General features: G+C 36.1%; 1 protein-coding gene across 2 annotated transcripts in view; it reads right to left on the bottom strand.

Moving 5' to 3' along the window:
• The window catches only part of Phex (phosphate regulating endopeptidase X-linked), a 190,344-nt gene that overhangs the window by 40,491 nt on the left and 125,783 nt on the right, over positions 1 to 24,070 (bottom strand). For both annotated transcript variants that reach the window (XM_027927395.2, XM_027927396.2), the window contains exons 13-15: positions 18,605 to 18,682; positions 9,908 to 10,011; positions 839 to 897 (exon numbers count right to left, since the gene is read on the bottom strand). In XM_027927395.2, coding sequence (XP_027783196.1) covers positions 839 to 897; positions 9,908 to 10,011; positions 18,605 to 18,682 — 241 coding nt within the window. The remainder of the gene's footprint in view (positions 1 to 838; positions 898 to 9,907; positions 10,012 to 18,604; positions 18,683 to 24,070) is intronic.

Raw genomic sequence — 24,070 nt, 5'->3', positions numbered from 1 at the left:
TAATACTTTATATATTTATCATGGCATTTATGATTACATGTACCCAATACATATAAGCAAAAGTTATCAAGATATAACATCATAGGTCTAACTAGAACATTTTCATGGTTTTCTCTTACATACAGTTATTCCCCCTCAGGATGTACAGTCTGCCCAGTTACCTGTCATTCTCCTCCTCAATCTCTAGGATAGTATAGTATAGTTAAGATGATTATGAGAGGAAAGTGAAGGCATGATTTCTTCTTCATGACAAACTTCATTATGGTTTTATTTACTGTAGGTGTTTTTTAGAGTCACAGATGATGTAAAGCTTAAAAATTAATAAGGCAAAGGAAGTGAGGAAAAATGGGTATAAGAAAGAAAAACAAACTTGGGCTGGGGTTGTGGCTCAGTGGCAGAGTGCTCGCCTAGCATGTGTGAGGCACTGGGTTCAATCCTGAACACCACATATAAATAAATGAAATAGAGGTATTGTGTCCACGTACAATTTAAAAATATATTTTAAAAAAAAGAAAGAGAAACAAACTAATTTCATCCACATACCTGGTTGCTTTTCAAGGGAAAGAAAGAATGCCCTATACTTCATCAGAGGCATGGAAATGTTCCTTTCATTTTGTACCAGATTTTTTTTTTTAAAGAGAGAGTGAGAGAGAGGTAGAGAGAGAGAGAGAATTTCAACATTTATTTTTTAGTATTTGGCGGACACAACATCTTTGTTTGTATGTGGTGCTGAGAATCAAACCCGGGCCGCACGCATGCCAGGCGAGCACGCTACCACTTGAGCCACATCCCCAGCCCTTGTACCAGATTTTAAAAGATGTCAAAAGGTTGTACTTACGGATCTGGTTGGTAGATGCACTGTAGAAGGCATTGACAGTTGTTGGATTTGTAAACCACCTATAGGAAGATAAACAAATGCCACAGGGTGATTGTCATTATCCAGGCAGGAGGGTGACAAAGACAAACATGATGTAGCTGGATTTATTAGCAGATACCATAGAACAAGGGGATTTGGCCTGGGGAAAATTATTGCCTCAGTTAGGGCTATTGCCTGTTTAGTGAATAATCTCTTCCTAAGTTGAACATGGCTCAATGAGAACATTAATATGCCTGGTCATTCACTGTTACTAACTTAACAGGAAAACTCAGCACCAGTGCTTCTAAAGAAGCTATAATGAGAAATTCTAGAATCTAAAAGGCTTTGCCTGCAGATGGAAACACAGCAAAAAGCTGATGTTTGCCAGGCCTTGTTCAATGGATCGATGAGATAGCTACAGTTTTATGCTGCATCACCTCTGACCTGTCCATTCAAAAGTTTCAGATTGGTGATAACATAGAGATCCACTTAAAGAGAGGTGAATAAACTACCACCATGCTTCCCAGAGGGTCTACCTGTTCCAGTGGAAAGCTTCCTGATTTTAGTGGCAAAAGAATTAACAATTGGGTCTGTCTATATCATTAACTAGCTGTCTTATAATACTCACTGACCTTCTTGGAGTCCAGTTTTAGCTATAAAGTTAAAGTAGGCAATTTTGGAGGTCCTTTGCAATTATAAACAGTTTATAACTTCATCTTAAATTTATAGGTTACTTTAGGAATTGGAAATTTGTTCTCTATAAAAAAGTCAGATTGTACACATTTTAAGCTTTGTGGGCAAAGAGGCAAAATCAATGAATGGTATTATATAGATATTTGATAGCAAACTTTGCACAATTTTTTATTGAAGGAATTCAAAATAGAATAGTAATTTAGTAGAATTTTTTGTAATGCAAGCCTATTAGTGAGAAGAATTGAATTCTTTTGTGGTGGGATAACATTTTGCTTAATTGGGCTTCAAAGTTATTGCTTCACATCCTCAAACCAATATCAGAGATTTATCTGTAAAAATCATTCTTGGCTTATGGGCTATATGAAAGCAGGCAGCAGGCAAGATTTAGCCCACAGGCTATAGTTTGCCAAACGTAGATGCTTGTGGGTTTCAATCACTGCCCTTCATAATTAAAATCAAATAATTCATCTTAAACTAAAGTGTTCACAATTAAACTTGTGTGGGACTGAGGGCATAGCTCAGTGGTAGAGTGGCTGTGTAGCATGCATGGGGCCCTGGGTTCCATCCCTAGCACCACCAAATAAAACTTGTATGAATCCTCTTCAAAGAAATCAATTTACTCACTTATGTCTAATAAAATAATTATGTCAGTCTAATGAATTTATAGCTGTGAGGCTAATATAAAACTGGTATGAGGGCTGGGGCTGTAGCTCAGTGATAGAGCACTTGCCTCAAAGATGTGAGGCCCTGGGTTCAATCCTCAGCACCAATAAATAAATAAAAAGAATTGAAACTAAAGATATTTTTTTAAAAAACTGGTAGGAAACCCAACTATTGATTATAGCTTCCACTCCTACCTTCTCCTACCTATAAAGAAGTCTATGAATATGTCATATTATTATTATTAATAAACATTCACTAAGCACCTAAGGTTTTATTCTTATAGTCACTATGGGACATATTAGTCCATTTCACAGATGAGAACACTGAGATTTAGAAGCATTATGTACTTGAACAAGATCTAGTCTGACTCCAAAGCACTTTTTTTCCACATTGTATTGTATTGGTGCATTATAATTGTACACAATGATGGGATTTGTTGTTTCATATTCATACATGCACATAATATAACAATATAATTTGGCCAATACCACTCCACCGCATTTCCTCCCTCCTTCTGCACTTTCCACCCCTTGGTTCATTTCTTCTACTGATGTCCCTTTGATTTTTAGAAAAGCTACCCCTACCTTTGTTTTCCTTTATCCTCTCTAGCTTCCACAAATGAGAGAAAGCATATGACCCTTACCAAAGAAGTTCTCTTAAACATTATATTATACTGGAGACATTTCTGGAAATCAAAAAAAGAAGGTGCCTTCTCTCATGTCAAAATTAAAACTTAGACTTATTTCCATGAAATGCATATTCTCTTCCCTCAAATTTAGGATCAGTATTTCAATTAAGCCCTAATGTGTAATATAAACTTACTGGTTGGCACACTTTCCTGAGGAAACAAGTAGAAGGGAAAGCACATTTACTGACAGAGCTTGCCACCTGTAGTGATCCCCAGGATCCTGTGAATATGTTGCTTTATATAGCAAAAAGAACTCTGCAGATGCAATTAAGGTTGAGGACTTGAAAATGGAGAGTTTCTCCCAGACTATCCAGGTAGACTCAATCTAATCACTTGAGTCCTTAACAACAATCTTTTTTGGCTGGAATGACAGAGATGTAACAGGGGAGGTCAGAAGAGATACTGCAGATGAGAAGTCAGGGGATTCCAAGGGTGAGAAGGATCTGATGCACTTTTGCTGCTGGCTCTAAGATTTAGAGGCCATACACAAGGACCATAGAAAGGCCCCTGGGAGCTAAGAGTGAGTCCCAGGCAATAGACAACTAAAGTAAGGACTTCAATTCTACAACCCAAGGAACTGAATTCTGTCAACATTCTTGATGAGCTTTTTCAGAGACTCTTAATAAGAGCCTAGCAAAGCTGACACCTTGATTTCCACCTTCTGAAACCAAAGCAGAGAAACCAGCCAAGCCAAGCCAGATTTCTAACCTACAAAACTGTGAGACAAATGTGTTGTTTTAAGTTGCTACAGTTGAAGTAATTTGTTACAGTAGCAATAGGAAGCTAATACTTTGCCCAAGGAATCCAGCATTTGTAGGTTAAGAGAATCCAGACACCTCTCAGCTTGGTTTCTAAAAATCATTCAATTCAATCATAATACACACAAAAGACTCTGTGTATTCCTACACTATGTTCCTTCTCTTTACATCCTTCCCCTTTCTTTCCCTTTAGCAAAGAATAAATGAGCTTGAAACAGCAAATGAACTTATGCTAGACAAAGGTGGACAAAACAAAGAAATCAAATAACCAATTCCTGAAGTAGACTTTGCTGAGGACTTCTAAAGCTTTAGCAAGGATGACTAAAAATCTTACCTCAGATACATGATCTTACCATTCCTGACCCTGCAGAGCTCCTGTTGACTGTAGGGCACATTTGGAGCCTTGATTATCCCCAGAGCTAATATTAAGCAGCTGCGCCAGCAGATCCTACCAGTTGTTCATACTATTCTTTCTTCTGTTTAGTGCCTATGCCAAACCAACTGTTCAACATTCCATACATTTCCTTTATTATATCCAAGTTTATTATATATTTAGTTTTACCATTCTCTAATGTAAATTGACCTGTGCTAGTTTTATAGTGCATTTACATTTTTTTATATTCCTCCTATGAAGAGATGGAGTCTAAATTCCTCTCCTCTTGATTATGAGCTAGCCTTAATGATTCACTTCTAAAGAATAAAATGCAGTGGGAATGACACTGTTTGACTTCCAAGGCTAGGCAATTAAGGCTGATACAACCCCAACCTCACCCCAGTATAGGAAGCATTCTTTCTCTCTGTTTCTCAGGAAACTTGTTCTTTCATGTTTCTTTATCAGCCAACATGTTGTTAAGAAACTCAATGTACTGGAGAATCCATATGTAGGTGTTCCAGCCAACAGCCAGAATCAACCATTGGATATGAGAAAGGCAACCCTTCCCCATGACTCCAGCACCAGCCACTATCTAAATGTAACTACATGAAAAACCATGTGCAAGAACCACACAACTGAGCCTAGTGACCCCCAGAAACATGAGTGATAAAAACAATTATTGCTGTTTTAACCCTTTAAATTTGGAAGCAGTTTGTCATGCAGCAATAGATATCTGGAACACTGAAAAGTTGGCTGTCCCCAGATTAAGTCCTACCCAGTAAGCTGAATTTCCCCCAGAAAACAGTTTTGTTTGCCCAAAATAATGGTTTAAAAATACTACTGCATTGGACCGGGTATAGTGGTACATGACTGAAATCGCAGCAGTTTGGGAGGCTGATCCAGGAGGATCACAAGTTCAAGGCCAGCCTCAGCAACTTAGCAAGACCCTGTCTCTAAATAAAACATAAAAAGGGCTGGGAATGCGGTTCAGTGCTTAAGCACCTAGGTTTAATCCCTGGTATCAAAAAAATTAAAAAAAAAATCACTGAATTGGAATTTTTTAAATAGAATGTACAGTTACTAGTTCCCTCATGGTCCTCATCATTCCTTGTTGTTGTTTATACTTAGCTAGGTTAGCCATTTCTTCAATGACTGGACCCTGAAAGCATTTGAGTTTGCAGAACTTATCTTCCAATAAGATTTTAAGTTCCTCATGGGTTAAGATAATAGTCCAAATGGTACATTCAGAGTAGAAAATCACTTAATCTATTAAGATGAATTTATTATATTGCAAACATCTATCTTAATAAACAAAGAACATCATTTGAGTACTTTAAATTCTTCCTACTATGTCTTTGTGATGCTCCTGCAGTCTGTGTTTAGTGAAGAATTTAATGGATAAGGTAGGGAAAAGTCATATAAATTTAAAAGCCCAAAATATATGGGGATTAAATAATACTAGACAATAGGACTGATGAAAAGAATGTAATGCCAAAATACAATGATCTGAAGGAATAACATTCGTACTCCATTTTCTTGGAACCATATATAATAGATATACATTAGAGTCAAGTTTCACATTTTACTTGTCAACACTTGAAGATAGTCTAGAGAATATGTAATGGGAAAACCATCAAGTATCTATTTCTTTCTTACTAATATTTTGCAGTTTATATAACTCACATTCTGTGCTACAGCTGATTTTGCAAACAAAAATTCTGTGCAGAACCATAATTTGTAGAGACATTTGATGCATTTTAAAATGTATTTTCCAAAATATATAGAAAGAGAATCTAGGCATGTTTGGTCACAGTAGAATGAGAATGAGTTAATAGGGAAACTGGCTTAAAATCATTTCTGTCAAAGAAGAAGATCCTGAGGGAAAGAAATTACTCTTGACTCAAGCCAAGCAGTAAAATAAATCCACTATTTTTAAGCAAACTGATGAAGTGACAATTCTGAGAACCAACCCCTAAATATGTACCTTCAGGGATGACCACCCAATTAATTTCATTCTTGCTGACATTTCCTATTGCCTTAGAAAATTCTTAATGCACATTAGTGCAGCTAAAATGAATTCCATGAGAATGAAAGATAGAGGGTATTTATCTCCTATCCCCACAAAGAAGTAAAATGTTATTTCAGGGTTTTGTGGAAATATAATCATGATGTGCTGTTCAAAGTGTAGAGGAGCTACTCCAGAATCATCCCCACTTGATTAACTTATGAATTTCAGACTTTAAAAATGTCAATTAAAGCCAATGGCTGTCATGAAACTAAAATTCCCTACAATGCCTGACAAAGTCCAGCCAGATATTTAGGTAGGAAGGGAGGGAGGGAGGGAAGAAAGCAAGGAAGGAAGAGGGAAGCGGAGGGGAGGGGAGGGGAGGGGAGGGAGGAGAGGAGGGGAGGGGAAGGGAGGGGAGGGAGGAGAGGAGGGGAGGGGAGGGGAGGGGAGGGAGGAGGGGAGGGGAGGGAGGAAGGGAGGGAATGACTGTCATATCACTTTACCATGCAAACAGGTTAAATCTCTTAATGTTATTTACCCTGAAATAGACATAATCTGAGAAAACAAGAATCAAAAGTATTATACCTATATTCATTCTTGGAGGATTTCTCCCTAAACATAAACCAATTTAATATCCTTGTGAAAGAGGTAAAGTCAGCTCTCCACATCCACAGGTCAGAGAAAAAAATGCACCTCTACCCGATATGTTCAGACTTTCTTCTTGTCCTTATTCTCTAAACAATACACTAGTGCATCTATTTACATTGTATTAAATATTGTAAATAATCTACAGATGTTTTCAAATATATGGGAAGATGGACATAGGTTATATGCAAAAGCAACTCCATTTTGTATAAAGGACTTGAGCATCCTCAGATTTTAGTATCTGTAGAATGTCCTGAAACCAATTCTGCATAGATTCTAAGAAATGACTATATTTGTTTTCCACTGATGGAGAAAAAAACTACACATATCAAACAATTTGCCTAAGCCCACAAATTCACACAGCATTTTTCCAAGGCATGAATAAAATATTAGCAATAGTCAAGAGCATTAGAATCTGACAACCAATCAGTATTTTAAGATACTGTTAAAGATGACACATTTGGGACTTTTTCAATTAGCAGCACAAGCCCTGCTACATATCCAAATGAATACCGACATTTTGAAATTGAAGAATTAAATTGGCATCATATCTAATATGGAGGAGTTCCTGCAAAAACCATAAAAAGTTACAAAACACTCCTTGGTAAAGCCTTGAATTTTCCACAAATTAAAAAAAAAATTTTTTAACTGATCTGAATTAAAGGGCAGAATGATTTGCATATATCTATAATAATCCTACTATATGTAGATGCTCATAAATATATTAGAAATCATTTGCTAAGGAATGGAATATAGCTCAGAGGTAGGGCATTTGCCTAGCATGTGCAAGGCCCTAGGTTCAAGCCCAGCACTACAAAAATAAAAATTGTTGAAATCACTGGGTTTTGGTCATCAGATTTTAGAGCCCTAAATCTAAAATTTCTATTGTGTAGTTTAGTTTGAGGATTAAACAGGATAGGAAGACTAAGACATAATATGATAAGAGAAAAGAACCCAAGGCAGCAGACAATTATCTTTAGACAATTATCTATCATTACCAAAGAAATTTTAAAGCTATCTGTTTTCTTCTTTGATGCTTTTGTTTGGAGTCAGGGATAGGTAGAAGAGTGATCTAGCTTTGGGTCTATTCCTTCAAGGAAATAACTTACAAGTATCCTCACAGATGTATGTTGTACAAAAATTTGAAAGGCAGAGGGCAGGGATGGCAGATGGGAGCATAGAGTGCTTAAGCCTAGGTACAGGGAATTAGAGACTCTACAATCCAAGACAGAGTAAGGAGTTGAAAAGTGACAAAAAATATCAAAATAACCAGCCAAAGATCTAGAAACTAAGTATCAGCCAAGGTAAAAAAAAAAAAAAAGTGGACTATTGCGGTTAAATCTGCAAGCTTTTTCATCTAAAAATGGCCAATTTGGTGGAAAATGAATGAAGAAAACCCAGACTCAAATTTTAAAAAGAGATCCTGAAACTGAAAGTCAAACAAAGGCTAAATAAGCACTCCACATATCCCTGGTTGAGTAGGAAATTAGGTATATATACAGGGGAGACCAGAGAGAACCCAATAGAAGGTAAAATCCAAGGCAGATGGAGTGCTGGCTGTGACTTTGAAGGCACTCCCAGCCTACACACAGAGCAACTGGCACAGGGTAGAAGCCCAACAGGCTGGAGGTGGGTGAGCATAGTCATGCCCTAATCACTGGCTGAGCACTAAGTTTTGGAAACACGGGGGTAATCACCAGGAATAAAAAATAAGAACTAAAAATCTGAGCAAAATATCCACACCTCCTTATTACAGAGGATATAAATTCTGTAGTGTAATTCCAGCAAAGTCACTCTAAGAAAAGCCTTAGAAAAACAAATCAGAATCCAGAGTTGCTACATCATCTAAAATGTCATTTTCAACAACAAAAAATTATGTTATGCAAAGAAAAAGTATAAAAGAATCAATCAATAGCAACTGACTCTAAGTGAGCCCAGATACTGGATTTGGCAAAGATGTGAAAGTAGCCATTATAAATTAGTTCAAAAAATTAAGCTACATTCAAAAAACTAATGACAAATATGACAGTGACTCAATAAATAATCACAGGGAAGCAGAAACTACCAAAAAAAAAAAAAAGAAAGAAAAGGAAATTCTGGAGTTAAGAACAGATCAATAGAAATTATCCAACCTAGAGAACCAAGAGAAAAAATAAAACACTGGAGAAATGGGCCACAGTGGAATAGAATCTAGTCCCAGAAGCCAAAAGCACCAGAAGGCAGAACAAAAAGTCATCTAAACCTGAGCTGAAGAATTTCTCAATTGTAAGCTTTTTATTCAGTGGTAAAATAGGGGTAACTGTACTTCTACATCCCAGAAGTGACATGAGGATAAAATGAATTAAAAATAGTGAAGTGCTTCCTGGCATATTATAAACACACAATAACTGTTAGCTGCTATCATCATCATCATCATCATCATCATCATGAATAGCAGCAGCAGCAGCACCAGCATCTGCTCAGGGCAGAAATCAGAACTGGCTGGCCCTGGGCCTCAAAGTATTTAAGGAAACTCTCCTACCAATAGGGAATGTTCTTATAGACAGAAGAAGACAAATAAATCTTAGCTGCTATTCTAATAGAAATAATATAGCTCTGAGTTCTTTGATATGCATTACACCTCAACAAATATCTTCTAGATGCTTCAAAATTATTCAATTTTTAGAATATTTTTTAGTTGTCAAAGGACCTTTATTTTATTTATTGATATATGGTTCTGAGAAGCAAATCCAGTGCCTCACACATGCTAGGCAAGCACTCTGCCACTGAGATATTCAGCCCCAAATTATTCATTTTTGCATGTCTAATCATACTCATTTCTAAAATATTTATTATTTTTTAAGATTGAAAAGTTTCCACCTGAGTGTGAAAATCTAGAGAAATATTCTTGCTATATATATATATATATATATATATATATATATATGTGTGTGTGTGTGTGTGTGTGTGTGTGTGTGTGTGTGTTTGTGTGTGTTTACAACTAGATCTAGCAATAATTTTAATGTTAGCACCCTAGTAAGCCTTCTTCTGATAGGTGTTAATGAAGATCTGAGTCATATAATATCAGAAATAAGAGTTGGCTAAATATGACACAGATTTTGCTAAAGCAAAACAACTGGCAATCTAGCTACTCTAACTTGAGGGGAATTACAAAGTTTAATCTAAGAGATTCCACCTCCCAAAGTATTTATCTATTTCACTTTTTTTTTCTTTGAATACTCACTCTGTTTTTGGAACAGCTTTTCTTAGCCAGACGAAATCAGACTGTGCTAAATACTTTCGGGTTTGCAGAACATTGCCAAAGTAGTCCGATTCTGAAAATTTGATCTGAAAAAAAAAAAAAACATAATACATTGTTGTAAGTGAAGATAAGAGATGACTCTAAAAATAGATTTGAGCACATGAAGGAGCAACCAGCAGAGAAGCTACGGCCCTTGCAGCATCTCTCAGCCGTTACTGGTTAACCCAGGATTCACAAAGCCGTGAAATTTAATCTCAGTGATTTTCTTTAAACATAAAAGCTCAAAAATCAATATGGTCATTTCTGGATCACAGTTAAAAAAAACACGAGAAGCTACAGTCATTGACAATGTGTTCCATTTACTTTATAATTGAAAAATCTACTTTAACCTTTACAGAACATATCATCTTAGGTTTGAAATTTCTTGGCTCACAAGTTCTTGATCTTTCTAAAATGTGGGCCTTATTTATTTGTCACCTAAGATTGTTCTAATAACATTCAGTTTAGTCAGCTGAAACCTCATTTAGTTTATAGATGATGATTTAGTCAAATGTTAAAATCCAATTTACTGTAATCGGCATTTGTTCATAAAGGGAAAAAATGAAACCAATTCAGAGACCCTATTTTCCACCCTAAGCACAAAGAAGTCACCAGAATAATTTAATTATTAAGAGAATTTATCTATTAATACAAAAAGGCTCTGGTCACTAAAAATTAATGAAATTACAGAGGAAAATCATAGATTAAAGTTTGCAAGGGAATACAGGAAGTTGGTAGCTCACAATAATGTTGTCTACTAAGATAGGAAAATTGACATAATTATTGTGTTCCTTTTTTCTTTTTTCTTTTTGGTTTTTTGGAAGGAAATAGCAAACACTTTCAATACTAATACATTTCATCTACAAAATCAGCAATATTTAACCTATAGATTCTAAATAATATCTGTACAGCAATAAAAGCAATAGCTGGTATTGCTAATTAATGCTTCCGTTTTAAAATATATTATCATAGCAAAAATAAATGTAAAATATATAATTGTGGCAAATAAGGAAAGCACATTTTTGAATAGGTGAAAACTAAGAGTAATCAAATTATTAGCTATATTTTTTTTTGGTAACTTTAAGACATAGTTTGTCTTTTTTTCTTTTCCTGGTACTGAGGATTGAACCTAGGGCCTTGCACATGCTAAGTAAGTGTTCAACCACTGAGTTATATCCCCAGCTCAAACCAAAGTCTTTTAAAATTAAAATACAGTAAATGCATACATATGAATACATATACATACATATACACAACTTGATGGTTACCAACTTGACATGTCACCTATTTGTTGGCCAATACCTGGCTCACATTTAGTTCCTCCCTAACACAGAGTGGGTATTCATGGTGGCAGTGTACACTCATTGTGTCCACAGAAAACATCTGTGTTTCAATAAGTTTTCTATGTCAACAACCTTAAAAATCTTTCAATGGGATCAGGTATAAAAGAAAGTGTAAAATAATTGAAGGCACACAGAGAAAGGGAGGAGTGGAAGTATCAATTCCCAGCACCCTTAATATTCTATTTGGCCAATAAATTATAAAGACATAACTTTAAATTGTCCTTTTCTTAAAGTGCTTCAGCAGGGAAGGGGGGGGGCGTGATAAATAAATCATTATATATTCATAGAAAACAATACAGTGTTTTAAATCAATGTTCTATATGCATGAACATGAAATAATCTGAAAAACAAGGTAAATAAGTTGTATGAGAAGATTTAAAATTTTAAAACACGTGAAACAATACTATATACTGTTTATGGACACAAACATATATAGCAAAAGCATAAAGAAATACATAGGAATGATTAAGATTGATTTCACAGTACCATTTATATCCAGGGAAGGAGATAGGTAAGGAGGAAGGAAATCAGATCAAGAATTAGACACTGAATTTAAAATGTATCTATTTTATGCATTTAAAATGTATGTGTATTCTGGGCACAGTGACACATGCATATGTGTCAGGAGGCTGAGGCAGGAGGATGACTTGAACCCACCAGTTCTAGACCAGTTTGGGCAATACAATAAGATCCCCTTCTCTAAAATAATAATAGTAATAATAATAAATTAAATGTGTATGCATGTATAAAAGCTATTCAATAATATTTTTGAAGATAAATGTGTTCAAAACATTATTTTACATATTGTCCCAATGTTAGAAATGGTTCATAATAAAAAGAAATCTTCTAATTGATTGTTATTTTAAGATAGAGGTTTTCTCCTAGCTTCAAAAGAAGCATAGAAAGCATCTTGGTTTAGGAAATAGCCTTAACTAGCATTCCTAAGACATTCTTGTATCATATAATTGAAAGATATGTCCAGGTGCATGCCTGTAATCCCAGCTACTCAAGAGGATGAGGCAGAAGGATTGCAAGTTCGAGGCCAACCTCAGCAATTTAGCAAGACTGTCTCAAAATAAAAATTAAAAGGGCTGGGGAATGTAACTCAGTGGCAAAGCACCCCTAGGTTCAATCCCCAGTACCACAAAAAGAAAAAGAGTCCATTGTTCAAACCTGAGCTTTTTTAAGCTTTTGTTTTTTTCCAAGATAGCCCTGCCAAGACTGAAATAAAATTCAGATATGTTTTTTGGGTTCAGAACATTGGGAAATTCTCCCAAAAGTATTTCCTTTAAAAATAATAACTATTTTTTGAAATATTACTGAAGTCAGTTTTTACTTTTAGAAAAGTTTACTAATTGTGATACTTTCCCATTCCATCTAAAAAACAACACCAGGGCCTGGGAATACAGCTCAGTTGGTAAAGTGCTTGACTTGCATGCATGAGGCCCTGGGTTCAATCCCCAGCACCACAAAATCATCATCATCATCATCATCATCATCATCACTAACTTGACACTAAGTTTGGTCCATAGACATTAAAGATAAAACCATCTCAAAACTTCCAAAGAAAATAATTCCAAATCTAAGAACACTATAAATAAATAAAATTCTACCATACCCACAAAATTAATCATTCAGAGTAAAACTTAACTGTAACACATTACAATTTGCCACAGCTTAGGTACATTTAGAAGGACAATTGTTATATTGTTTTAATTATTAAATTGTGAATATTTATCATTTCTTAGACTGGCTTAATTTATGCATTGCACTAATTTAATGGAAATTACAAGTAATGGGGATCAAGTCTTACTTCGAAGACAAAAGTGTTTGGAGGTAAGAGGGGCAGTCATTATTCACATATGATAGATAGGAAATAGGTATAATGAGACTATGGAACTAGGCAAAGCCACAGAGCCCAAATCATTTGACCCCTACTTCAATGTTATTTTCATTGGTTCTTATAAGAAACTCAGTAATTCAACAAAATGAGTACAGGGAAGAAGGAGGAGAAGATAAGAATTAGAAACTGGAAAAGATGTAGTGATTAAATAAAATCATCATTTGGTTTTCTTAATAAAATACTATATAGCTATTAAACTAATGGTAAAAGGCTATAGAAGACAGTGCCAAAATAAGGTTAACTGTAAACATCAGTATTAAATGCTATATAAACATCAATTATAGCTATATAGTAATAGATAAAACAGTACACTCTAAGGGAAATATGCATTATTATGGTCAAGTACCAATATTGTGGGTACTTTTTAGTTCCTTTCTTCTATTTCTCAAATTTTCTTCCACGTGATAACACTTTGACAATTTCAAATATTTCAGAAGGCCCTTGGATGAGAAAAAAAAAAAACTCAAAACCCAGCAATGATAAGGAAAGTTATGTTTGTTGTTATAGAAATAGCATTAAAAATGTGCATGAATATTTAAATCACTTGTTATCTCAAAAAAAAAAAAGTAACCTCTGCTAGGGACAATAATTAGCTCAAAAGCCTCTTGTCCTTTCAGTTACTGGGAAAAATCTAGGTCAAGTTGATAATGACTTTCAATCAATTCTATCTCTAGACCTTTCAATGGAGTGACCTTTGGGGAACTAATTAGGTTCCCATGTCATTTCTTAGGAATAGCTTTCCAGATTATAAAACTCATGGGAACTTGGATTTCTCTTCTTGGAAATTCTGGCCTGGATGTCAAGCACCAAATGTTTCATAATAAATGGAAGAATGAAGTTATTACTGCCTTCTCCCACGAAGTTAAGAAGCATATAACAAGGGCAGAACAAGGAAATATGTTCAGCTTCTTTGTAAAAAGAGTAAGGATATGTTTATAAGAAACTACACATACCAATGGAAATAAACATTCTAATGCACCTCTCCTTTAACTTAAATCCTTTAAAGATACTCAGAGATATATCTAAATATCTAAAAAGATCATGTGTTAGGCCCTCAGATAATTTTCTGAATGCTTAATGGAATCCAGATATTATATTTAGATTTTCCTTGTTTAAACAGCAGAGCAATATGCAAAACTGGTGTGCTTAGATGGCTTTGCTCATAAATGACATGTGTGTATACAGAGACACACACAGAAATATTACAGACCTCTAGAACCTATTCTTGGCTCTCCAATGTCACAGTAACCAGTCACTAGAGAAACATGAGGGAAATATTTTTTGTTTTGTTTTGTTTGTTTTCTGCCAAATTGTAAAGAGTTATTTTCATATTTTAACCACATCTTTTTCTAGAGAATTCCATCCAAATATCACCACACTCTTGCATAGTGATACTGTCATTTACATGCATATATACACATGCATGTGCGTGCACACACACACACACACACACACACACAATGTTCCCACCCCAGAGAATATAATGTGGGTTCACATAATATCTATCTATATGATATGTATACATATATGTATAAGTGTGTGTAATACTCACAACATTGATCTCTGAAACTTTATTTATTTCAAAGTCTGCTAAGTAAATGGAGTCCAGCTATGATTCTGACCAGAAGCCCTACTGCAGTTCTCCAGTCGTTTTCACAAAATAAATGAATGAAGGGCCTTCTTGTGTTTAGTTATTTGCCTATAATGACTCAGCTACCTTTTCACTCTGTTTAGTAATGCTGGGGGACCTAGGAATCTGAACATTCTGTTTCTCAAACTCCTTTGTCAATTGCTTTCCTGCATTGAAGGCACTGGGGGTAAATCAGTGGGTGGCAGGAGGGGAGATGTTTTGCTCTCCAGTCCTCTCTCTGTCTCTTTTGCCCATCTCCTCCTTCCTTATGACAATGACTTTGGAAGAATGTTTGGTCCCTCCTCCATAGGCCAGCAGCTCTGGAGTGGCAGTTCCTCCTCTGCTCTCCACATCCTCTCTTCTGTGTCCCTAGGCCCAGGGTTGGTAGCTGCTTCCTAAAGTTATGAATCTCTAGTTTACCTCCCCTTCCCATTCTTTGTCTTTCAACTTATTTCCTATATTAAATTCCTGTTCAAGCCAGGCACAGTGGCACATGCCTGTAATCACAGCAGTTTGGGAGGCTGAAACAGGAGGATTCACAAGTTTAAAGCCAGCCTCAGCAATGGCAAGGCCCTAAGCAACTCAGTGAGATCCTGTCTCTAAATAAAATACAAAATAGGGCTGGGATGTAGCTCAGTGGTCAAGTGCCCCTGAGTTCAGCCCTGGTACCCCCTCCAAAAATCCCTGTTCAAAATACCTAGTACACTTTTTGTTCTCGTGGATGATACAGCAATCTTGCCAAAATTGGTATAAAACTCACTCTTGAGTCTATTTCCATTAAGGATCAATGAAATAGAATACATATTTATAAGGCTAATTTGAAAACAGATTGGCTCCTACTTTGTTAAACTAACTAATAGGCTTTCCTGCATGCTGATGTGAGTTCAAATAAAGGGCATTTCCTTTCTTCTTGTTCTTTTCAAAAACTGTAAGAGTATTGTTGTGCAGAAATGCTTTGTGCAGTATCTCAGTTTACCTTGTTATCCTCGGATAAAAATAAAATTCTCTGATTCTTTTGCACGTTTACCTCTCAATTCTTTTTTTTATTTGTTCTTATCTCCATATGAGCCCAACTTCAGTTTGCAACCTTTCTCCTTGACCTTCATCTGATCCATCACCTAATCTCACTCCTCTTTCCTTTTGTATTTGTACCTGATGAATCATATCTTCACCAGTGTCAAATGTAGCACGCCACTTTTCATTTGTAACAGCCTTTCATGCTCACAGCTTATATTACCAGAAATTTCTCATAGACCCTGAAGTAGTCCTTATCTACATGTCTCTTAAAACTGAAAACACAGTCCTATTGTATACTAGCGATACTCCAGTCCTTTTGCTATTAACCTCAGTGACACTATTATATTCTATCACATCATTGTTTATCCTATTTTCAGATTGGGTTTTATTCATCTCCTCTATCAGTTTCTGAACACAAATATCTTTTTACTCCGTGTATTTGGATTTTGTTCACGGTTAGAAACTCTTGGGTGTAATTTTGTCTGCTTTGGCAATGAGTCAGATGAAAGCCATTTCTGCACAAAAGTACTTAAAAATCTTGGTGTCTAATGGCTTCATTTCAGGCCCTGGAGAAATGAAGAAGCATATCTAGCATATCCTGTTTGGTATCTGGTTTCTTTTCACAAAAGATACTGCATTCAATGAGTTCTTAAATCAGGTCTCTCAACTTAGACAATCACAGACTGCCAACAAAACTTGATCAACCGAAAATTGTGAGCGAGCCCTGAATGCTACATGATTTGATTAAAGCTTGGGACTGTTCCATCTGTAAAGCCTTTTAAATCAATTTGAGGGATCTGGATACTGCATGAGTTAATTCATGATGATTTTTTCCAAACCAAAATAATCCACTATCATAAGTGCAAATTGAAGATGTCATAGCTAATACTTTTGTTTGTGCTTATGTGCCAGAGTCAGCTCTAAACACTTCAAATACTCCTATATGGTAGAAATTATTATCATCTTCATTTTGCAGATGAGGAAACTGAGGAACAGAAAGGATCCACCACCTACCCAAGGTCCCAGAGATAGTAAGTGGCAGACCAGGGATTTCACTGTATGCAGTCTGTCTCCAGGGTTCATGTTCATAACTAATATACCTAACTGCCTCTTCAATTTCTTCCTCCATATCCTGACTTGACATATTTACCACTTGCACACGATTGTCCAGGTTCTCCTTCTAAGATACTTCATGCTCTGTTGATGCTCTTCTTACTAGCAAAGTTCTCATATTGATCCACAAGACTAATATTAATATATATATATATATATATATATATATATATATATATATATATATATAAAGCCTATTATGTGACAGACATTGTACTAGGTGCTTCCACAGTCATATAGTCTCATCTGTATACTAATACTAAGGCTTGATTATTATCTCCTGTATCCAGACAACCAAAAGGAAGCTAACTAGAGTTATATAACCTGCACAAGATCAAACAGTTAGGCAGTGAAGAGACAAAATTCAAACCCGGGCCACTGTCTCTAGGCTCCTGACTACTTGACAATATGGCATACCCTCTTCCATTTTCCTTCTCATCAGCTCTAGTAAAGCTGATGCAACCAAAGTTTCCTGGACCTAGATTTCAGTCCTGGCTCTGATACTGTGTGTGGCACCAAGAAGATCACTATACTTCTCTGAGTCTCTTATGTTCTATGCAAAATGAGCATAAACATATTCTCTTCATCACTGTATGAATTAGAAGATAATGTACATGAATGTATAAAGTGCTTGAGTATTTTTAATTACCATATAAATAATGGGGTTTTCAGCATCATCAAAATGGTGCATAAGATAGGCTGTCTGAGCTTTAAGATACTGGAAAACAGAATTATTTCCCTCCAGAGCAAATGGATCAATACTTTGCAAGGCCATATCTTAGAGCTCAATGGAGAAAATTTTAAATGAGATTTTTTTCTCACTTTAAATGCCCTTATAAAATTCGGATGCTTGTCCACAAAGCTCAGACTAATTACAGATATGCCACTTGTCGAGCCACGATTTCAGGAAAAAGCTACACCTCAAAACCATAGTTATTTAAAGGCTACTTTTCCAAGAAAATCTAGTGAATGGTAAAAATAGTAGTTTTTCCCCCTGTGAGGAAGAAAAATACTTTACCAGAACTATTTATAAGAAATATAATAACAGTGGTTGTGATTAGAAAGACCTATAATGAATATTTCTACTATAAAATACATGCTCCAAAATATTAGAATAAAAAAGAATTATTACTATTATTCATTACAAACATACAATCCAACTCACAATAAATTATAGTCATATGTATATGTATTTAATTTGCCAAAACAGTCATAAAGTTTAATGAAGTTAACTCCCATTAGGCAGATTTATTACTTTTCACTTAATATGAATGAAGTAAATAAAAAGTATTTAATATAAACATGATGCATTCACCATTAGAATATGCCCACTAATTGTAAAATACTTGATTTGTTTAATTCTTTTCTTTATGATCAAATTAGGCCAAATCCAACTCCATTTGCTTTATGGTGTTCACTCAGCTATGCATTCTTTCTGACACTTCCTTTATTTTGAATCTGCTCTAAATCTTGTGATACGCCTGGCATATTCAGGTTCATATCTAGCCAAGGAATTAATCAAAAGTTGGTACTTTCTGGCACCACCAGGTTTAATTGCTTGGACTTGGGTTAGTTGAAAGGCATAAGGCCAGTAAAACTTGCCAGGAAAAAAATACAATAAATTTAGCACTTACTGCCTTGAGGTCTTCATTAACATGAGTATCATTCATTATAAACTCAGGGTAGCCAACTTTTGCCAAAACAGCTCTTGCCTATAAAAAGGAAAAAGAAAAATGATGTCAGAGTTTCAGCACTTAAATCATTAATAACTACAGGTTGAAGGAATGCAATCTTCATCTGGAAACTCCACTTACTGAATATCTACTACATGCAAACCACTGTGAAGGAAAAAACAAAAAAGAAACAAAAGTTAGTCTCTCCCCTCAATACAGGGAGAGGAGGAATATTCCAGAAAAAAAGAAAGAACAACCAAGCAAAGACAGAGAGAGAAGATATTTATGAACCATATATCTGATTAAAGGTTAATATCCAAAATTACATAAGAAACTCAAGTAACTCAAGAAAGTAAGTAACTAGAATTAAAAATGGGTAAAGAATTTGAAAAGGCATTTCTCAAAAGTAGATGTATGCATCCAACAAGTATATGAAGAAAATATTCCAACATCACAATCATCAGAGAAATGCAAATTAAATCACAATGAGATATTTTCTCACACCTGCTAGGTTGCTATTATCAAAAAGACAAGCTTAAATTGTTGGATGTGAATAAAAGAGAATCCTTGCCTGTGGTGACAGAAATATCAATTGGTACAATCACTATGGTACAGTATGACGGCTGCTCAAGAAATTAGAAATAGAACTACAAAACAGAAAGGACATCCAGCAATAAGATCCAGCAATCCCACTCCTCGGTATATATCCAATGGAAATGAAATCAGTATGTCAAAGACACATTGGCACTCCCATGTTCACTGCTGCACTATTCACAAGAGCCAAGGAATGGAAAAAAAAACAGTGTCCATCAGTTGTTGAATGGATAAATAAATTGATACATATACACAATGCAATACTATTCCCCCATAAAACAGGATGAGTTCTTATCATTTGGGACAGCACGGATGGAAATGGAGGTCATTGTATTAAGTGAAATAAATCAGGTACAGAAAGATAGGTACCACATGATCTTCCTCATTTGTGGAAAATTTTTAAAAGCCCAAATTCACAGAAGCAGATAGAATGGTAGTTACCAGGGGTTAGGGGTTAGGGGTTAGGGGTTGGACTTGGCTAGATGTTGGTTAAAGATACAAAATTTCAGTTAGATAAGAGGAGTAAGTTCAGGAGATCTATTGTACAATATGGTGACTACAGTTAATAACAATATGTCATATACTTGAAAATTGCTAAAAGTAGATTTTAAATGTTCTTATCACCAAAATAATGATAAATGTGAGGTCATGCATATGCTAATTACCTTGATTTAGCCATTCTACAATATATACATATATCACAACATCCTGATATATACCATAAATATATAAATAATTTTATCTGATGTACAGAACACCCTGTCCTGAGTTACTCCATTTTGTATAAGAGCAGCATCTTTCAGGTCATCCCACATGACTTGTTGAGGGTGTTGCTGAAAAAAACCAACTGCCTAAAAACCACTGTGCCACCCAGGGAGCTTAGTCAGTGGGTATAGCTGCTTCCAGAGTTTGCTGACTCTGAGAGTCACTTGCCACCCTCCCTTTAACATCAGGGTTCAGAAAGGAAAAACTAAACCTATCCTGAAACTTGTTCCCTAGGCCTCCAGGCTACCTGAAAACAGCACCATGTATAAAATGATGGTCTCTGTTTCTGAGCTGCCTATAGTTATTGAGGTATGGAATTGGAAGGTCCCCTATAGTGGACCATGGCACCTCACTAGTCAGGTAGGGATTGCTCTTTGAGAGGTAATTGTTACTCTGTGTATCCAACACTTGGTGGTTATTCACTTGCACAGACAAGATGCCAAGTCATTCTGCCTTAGGACTTGTACTCAAAATGGAGTAGCTCAGGATAAACTGCCATTCTATATAAAAGGGTATAACTCAGGGTAAAAATACAGTAACTTAGAGCAGGACACAGACTGTTCTCTACATCTGACAATTTAAATAAATATGAAAAACAGACAGGAATACACGAAACAAATGAATCACAGGGATCACTGGGATACCTGAATGCCATGCTAATGAGGCTATATTTTATTTTACAGCTAAAACATAGCTAAACATTTTTATCAGGGGAATAAAAAGAGATGAGTTGTGCTTCAAGAAGATTATCTGTGCAACATTGTAAGTGATGGTCAGAATAACAGAAAGATTGGAGGAAGGGGGTCCAGAATAATTTGAGATACATAATAACATCACAACCATCTTTTTGATAGACAAAGGTACTAGTAACCTCTATGTTTTGCAGTATACAAAGAATAGATAAAGGGGGAAAAATCACCTTAGGCACATGTCAGCGGTCTCTAGAGCAGAAATTGGTACACTATGGCCCCCGGGCCAAACCCCAGACCTCCTCTCCTGTCTCTTTATATAAAGTTTTATTGGAACATGGCCACACCCATTTGTATGTGTGCTTTTGTACTACAACTTTGAAGTTGACTTGTTGGGATGGAAACCCTGTGGCATACAAAGACTCAAAATTTTATCTGGGCCTTTTGGAGAAAGTTTGCCAGCCCTTGCTCCAGAGAAACATTACAGTTCCATGTAAAAAATATTTTCCCCTCACTCCTCTAATTCTGGGTTTCACAAAAACAAAAAAGCAGCTCACCAGAGTGATGTGAGTACATCATCAAGGTCCTGGCCAGATCCCCTAAGATCCCTTTAATAAATTATATGTGTACACATCCTCATCTCCAGATCTGCTTCCAGATGACCAGCATAAGACCCAGGCATGCCAAAACCATTGGTTTTAATCCAGCAAAGTAGCAATGCAAATGGGTGACCTTTGTATACTGCTCTTGGTAATGAGTTTTTCCCCTAGTTCTTTTCAATTTTCCTCACTCAAGAAATAAAAATAATAAGATAGTACATTTTCCTTATCTTCCTTAAGATAATCCAAATATTAAATATCAGCAGAAACCTGCAACTCAAGACAGAGAGGATGTTACAAGGGCCGTAGGACACAGTCATGATGGGTTTTGCTGTTCCACAGACTCAAATATAGTACAGATCAAATTCTACCCTGTAAGTTACACACACTAAGAGCTTGATGTGACCCAAACAGTAAATAACTGGAGGTTACGAGTCTCCACCAAACACAAAACAATATGTCATATGTCTATAGGTTACCTTGTTCTGAAACTGTTTGTATTTCCCTCATTGTACTTAATTTCTCACTGTATTTTTGCAGTCCACCACAAGTCATGTGTATAACTATAACAAATAAAGAGCTATGGATAGTTCTCCCCATGGTGCTCCCTCTCCAATAAGAAATAAACAAGCTGACTCATCCACAATTGCTGTCTGAACACTGGCCTTTCTAGAGCATGCTGGTAAATTGGTAAATTATGCATTGTTTTTCAAATCTCATTCTCTGGGACCCCCACTGTACTATGATGTCTCACAGAACATATTACCTTCTGTACTGTATAAGCAAGCCATTGAATCCTTTCTTATTATTTATTTAGCATCACCATGAATTGAAGCAAATCAGACCAGATATGAAGAATCCCTATTTACCTCCCAACGATACACAGCTAAAATAAGGTAATAATACCAGTAGCAACATTGCTAACAAACAAATGGAATGTTCTTCTTCTCAAATGTGGACATATGCCTGTATTCAGATTCAAATGCTTCTTCTGCCAGAGCTTACTACTGTAAATTCCACATCCTCCCAGGCACCCCACTCTACATTTTTCCCTGAGAAGTTTCAGAACTGCATCTTTCAAAATTCCATGAAGCATGGTTCCAGGTTAGACTGCCAATAAGAAGCACTCATAGGCCACTGGGAAGACGGAAGAGGAAACAACATTTATTCATTGCTGATAGTCAAAGGCAAGTGCATGGGTATCTACACTTTGCCAGCAACTGCCAGGCATTCTCCTAGGGAAGACCCATTGGTGTGCAGGCAGCAGAGATTATAAGCAGGCCCTACTTTTCACTTCCCAGCCCTGCAATGGTTGCATAATCTTCCAATTCCCTGTGCTAAACATTTTCCTGCTTGATATATTTAGAAAAGTACCTGTTTTCCTGCATGAACCCTAAGGCAGATAGTGATCACATCACTTTTTATGGTAAAATTTCCAGAATTGGATATGTAAAGCACTAATAATTTGATGGTTTGTTATAGGGCAAAATATTAGGAGGCAGGTCTGAAATCAATTATCCCTCTGGTTACATGGATAAGAATGAAGCGCAAGACCTGAGACAAAATAAATATGAATATTTAACACATTGCATATTATATCATACAAGTTACATTTTCTTAGCTCTTTGAGGATGGTCAAAAACTCAAAGGTTTTTTCATCCAGTATATACATTTCCATCCCTTATTCCTACAGACACTTGGAGAGGAGCTGCACTTGACTGGACATCCTTCCTCAGTAGTGGAGGCTCCAGCAACTCTTTACCACTTCCATGACCTTAAAAATGTACTTCTCGGGGCTGGGGATGTGGCTCAAGCAGTAATGCGCTCGCATGCCAGGCGCGGGGCACTGGGTTCAATCCTCAGCACCACATACAAATAAAATAAAGATGTGTCCACCGAAAACTAAAAAATAAATATTAAAAAAAATCTCCCCCCCCTCCCTCTCCCTCTCCCTCTCTCTTTAAAAAAAATGTACTTCTCTAAAGTAAATACTTTCTAGTGCCTACCCAACATCTATTCTCCCTTTTTTTCCTCTTACTATCAAGACCCAAATTCTGCTCAGTATGATAATGGACCCACCAAAAAAATGGCTGCAACACCTGCTTCCTTCACAGCTTAATTTGGCTGTGGCATGACACTTGGGCAAATGATATATAATTAAAAATCCTTGCTGAACTTCCAAGGATCCATTTTAATAGTGAACAGAGTCAGGTGGCATGTGCTTCCTGTCTTTAGTCCAACGTTTCTCAACCTCAACACTACCGACATTTTGGGCTAGATAATTCTGGTGGGGGACTGGCCTGTAGACTGTAGGATGTTTGGCAGCACCTTTGGTTTCTATACAATAAATTCCACTATCAAACATCTTCCCAACTCCTGAAAAAAAGGTTGTGACAACCAAAAATATGTCTAGATATTTTAAAATTCTCCCTGGGGGTGATATCATTTCCAATTGAAAACCACTGCTTTAGCTTTTCTTCTTCCTTTCTGGAATGTGATGCTGGAGGTAGAATACATATCTTGTAACCACAAGGCAATAAACATGAAGAAACCTACATGGTAAACATGACAGGATGAACAGCTGATGACATCTCGTAGCTAATTACTGGGGCCTCAGATAAATTTTTAATAAAATGTGAGTGGCTCAAAAGACTAGAAATGGAACAACCATATGACTCACAATAGCACTCCTTGGTATTTATCCACAAGAACTCAAGTCAGACATACTACAAAGATACATGCATATCCATATTTATGGCAGCATAATCCACAATAGCCAT

Source organism: Marmota flaviventris, chromosome X (assembly GCF_047511675.1).
Source record: "Marmota flaviventris isolate mMarFla1 chromosome X, mMarFla1.hap1, whole genome shotgun sequence".
NCBI lineage: Eukaryota > Metazoa > Chordata > Mammalia > Rodentia > Sciuridae > Marmota > Marmota flaviventris.
The sequence above is the reverse complement of the archived record's forward strand: the minus strand, read 5'-3'. Positions and strand labels throughout refer to the sequence as shown.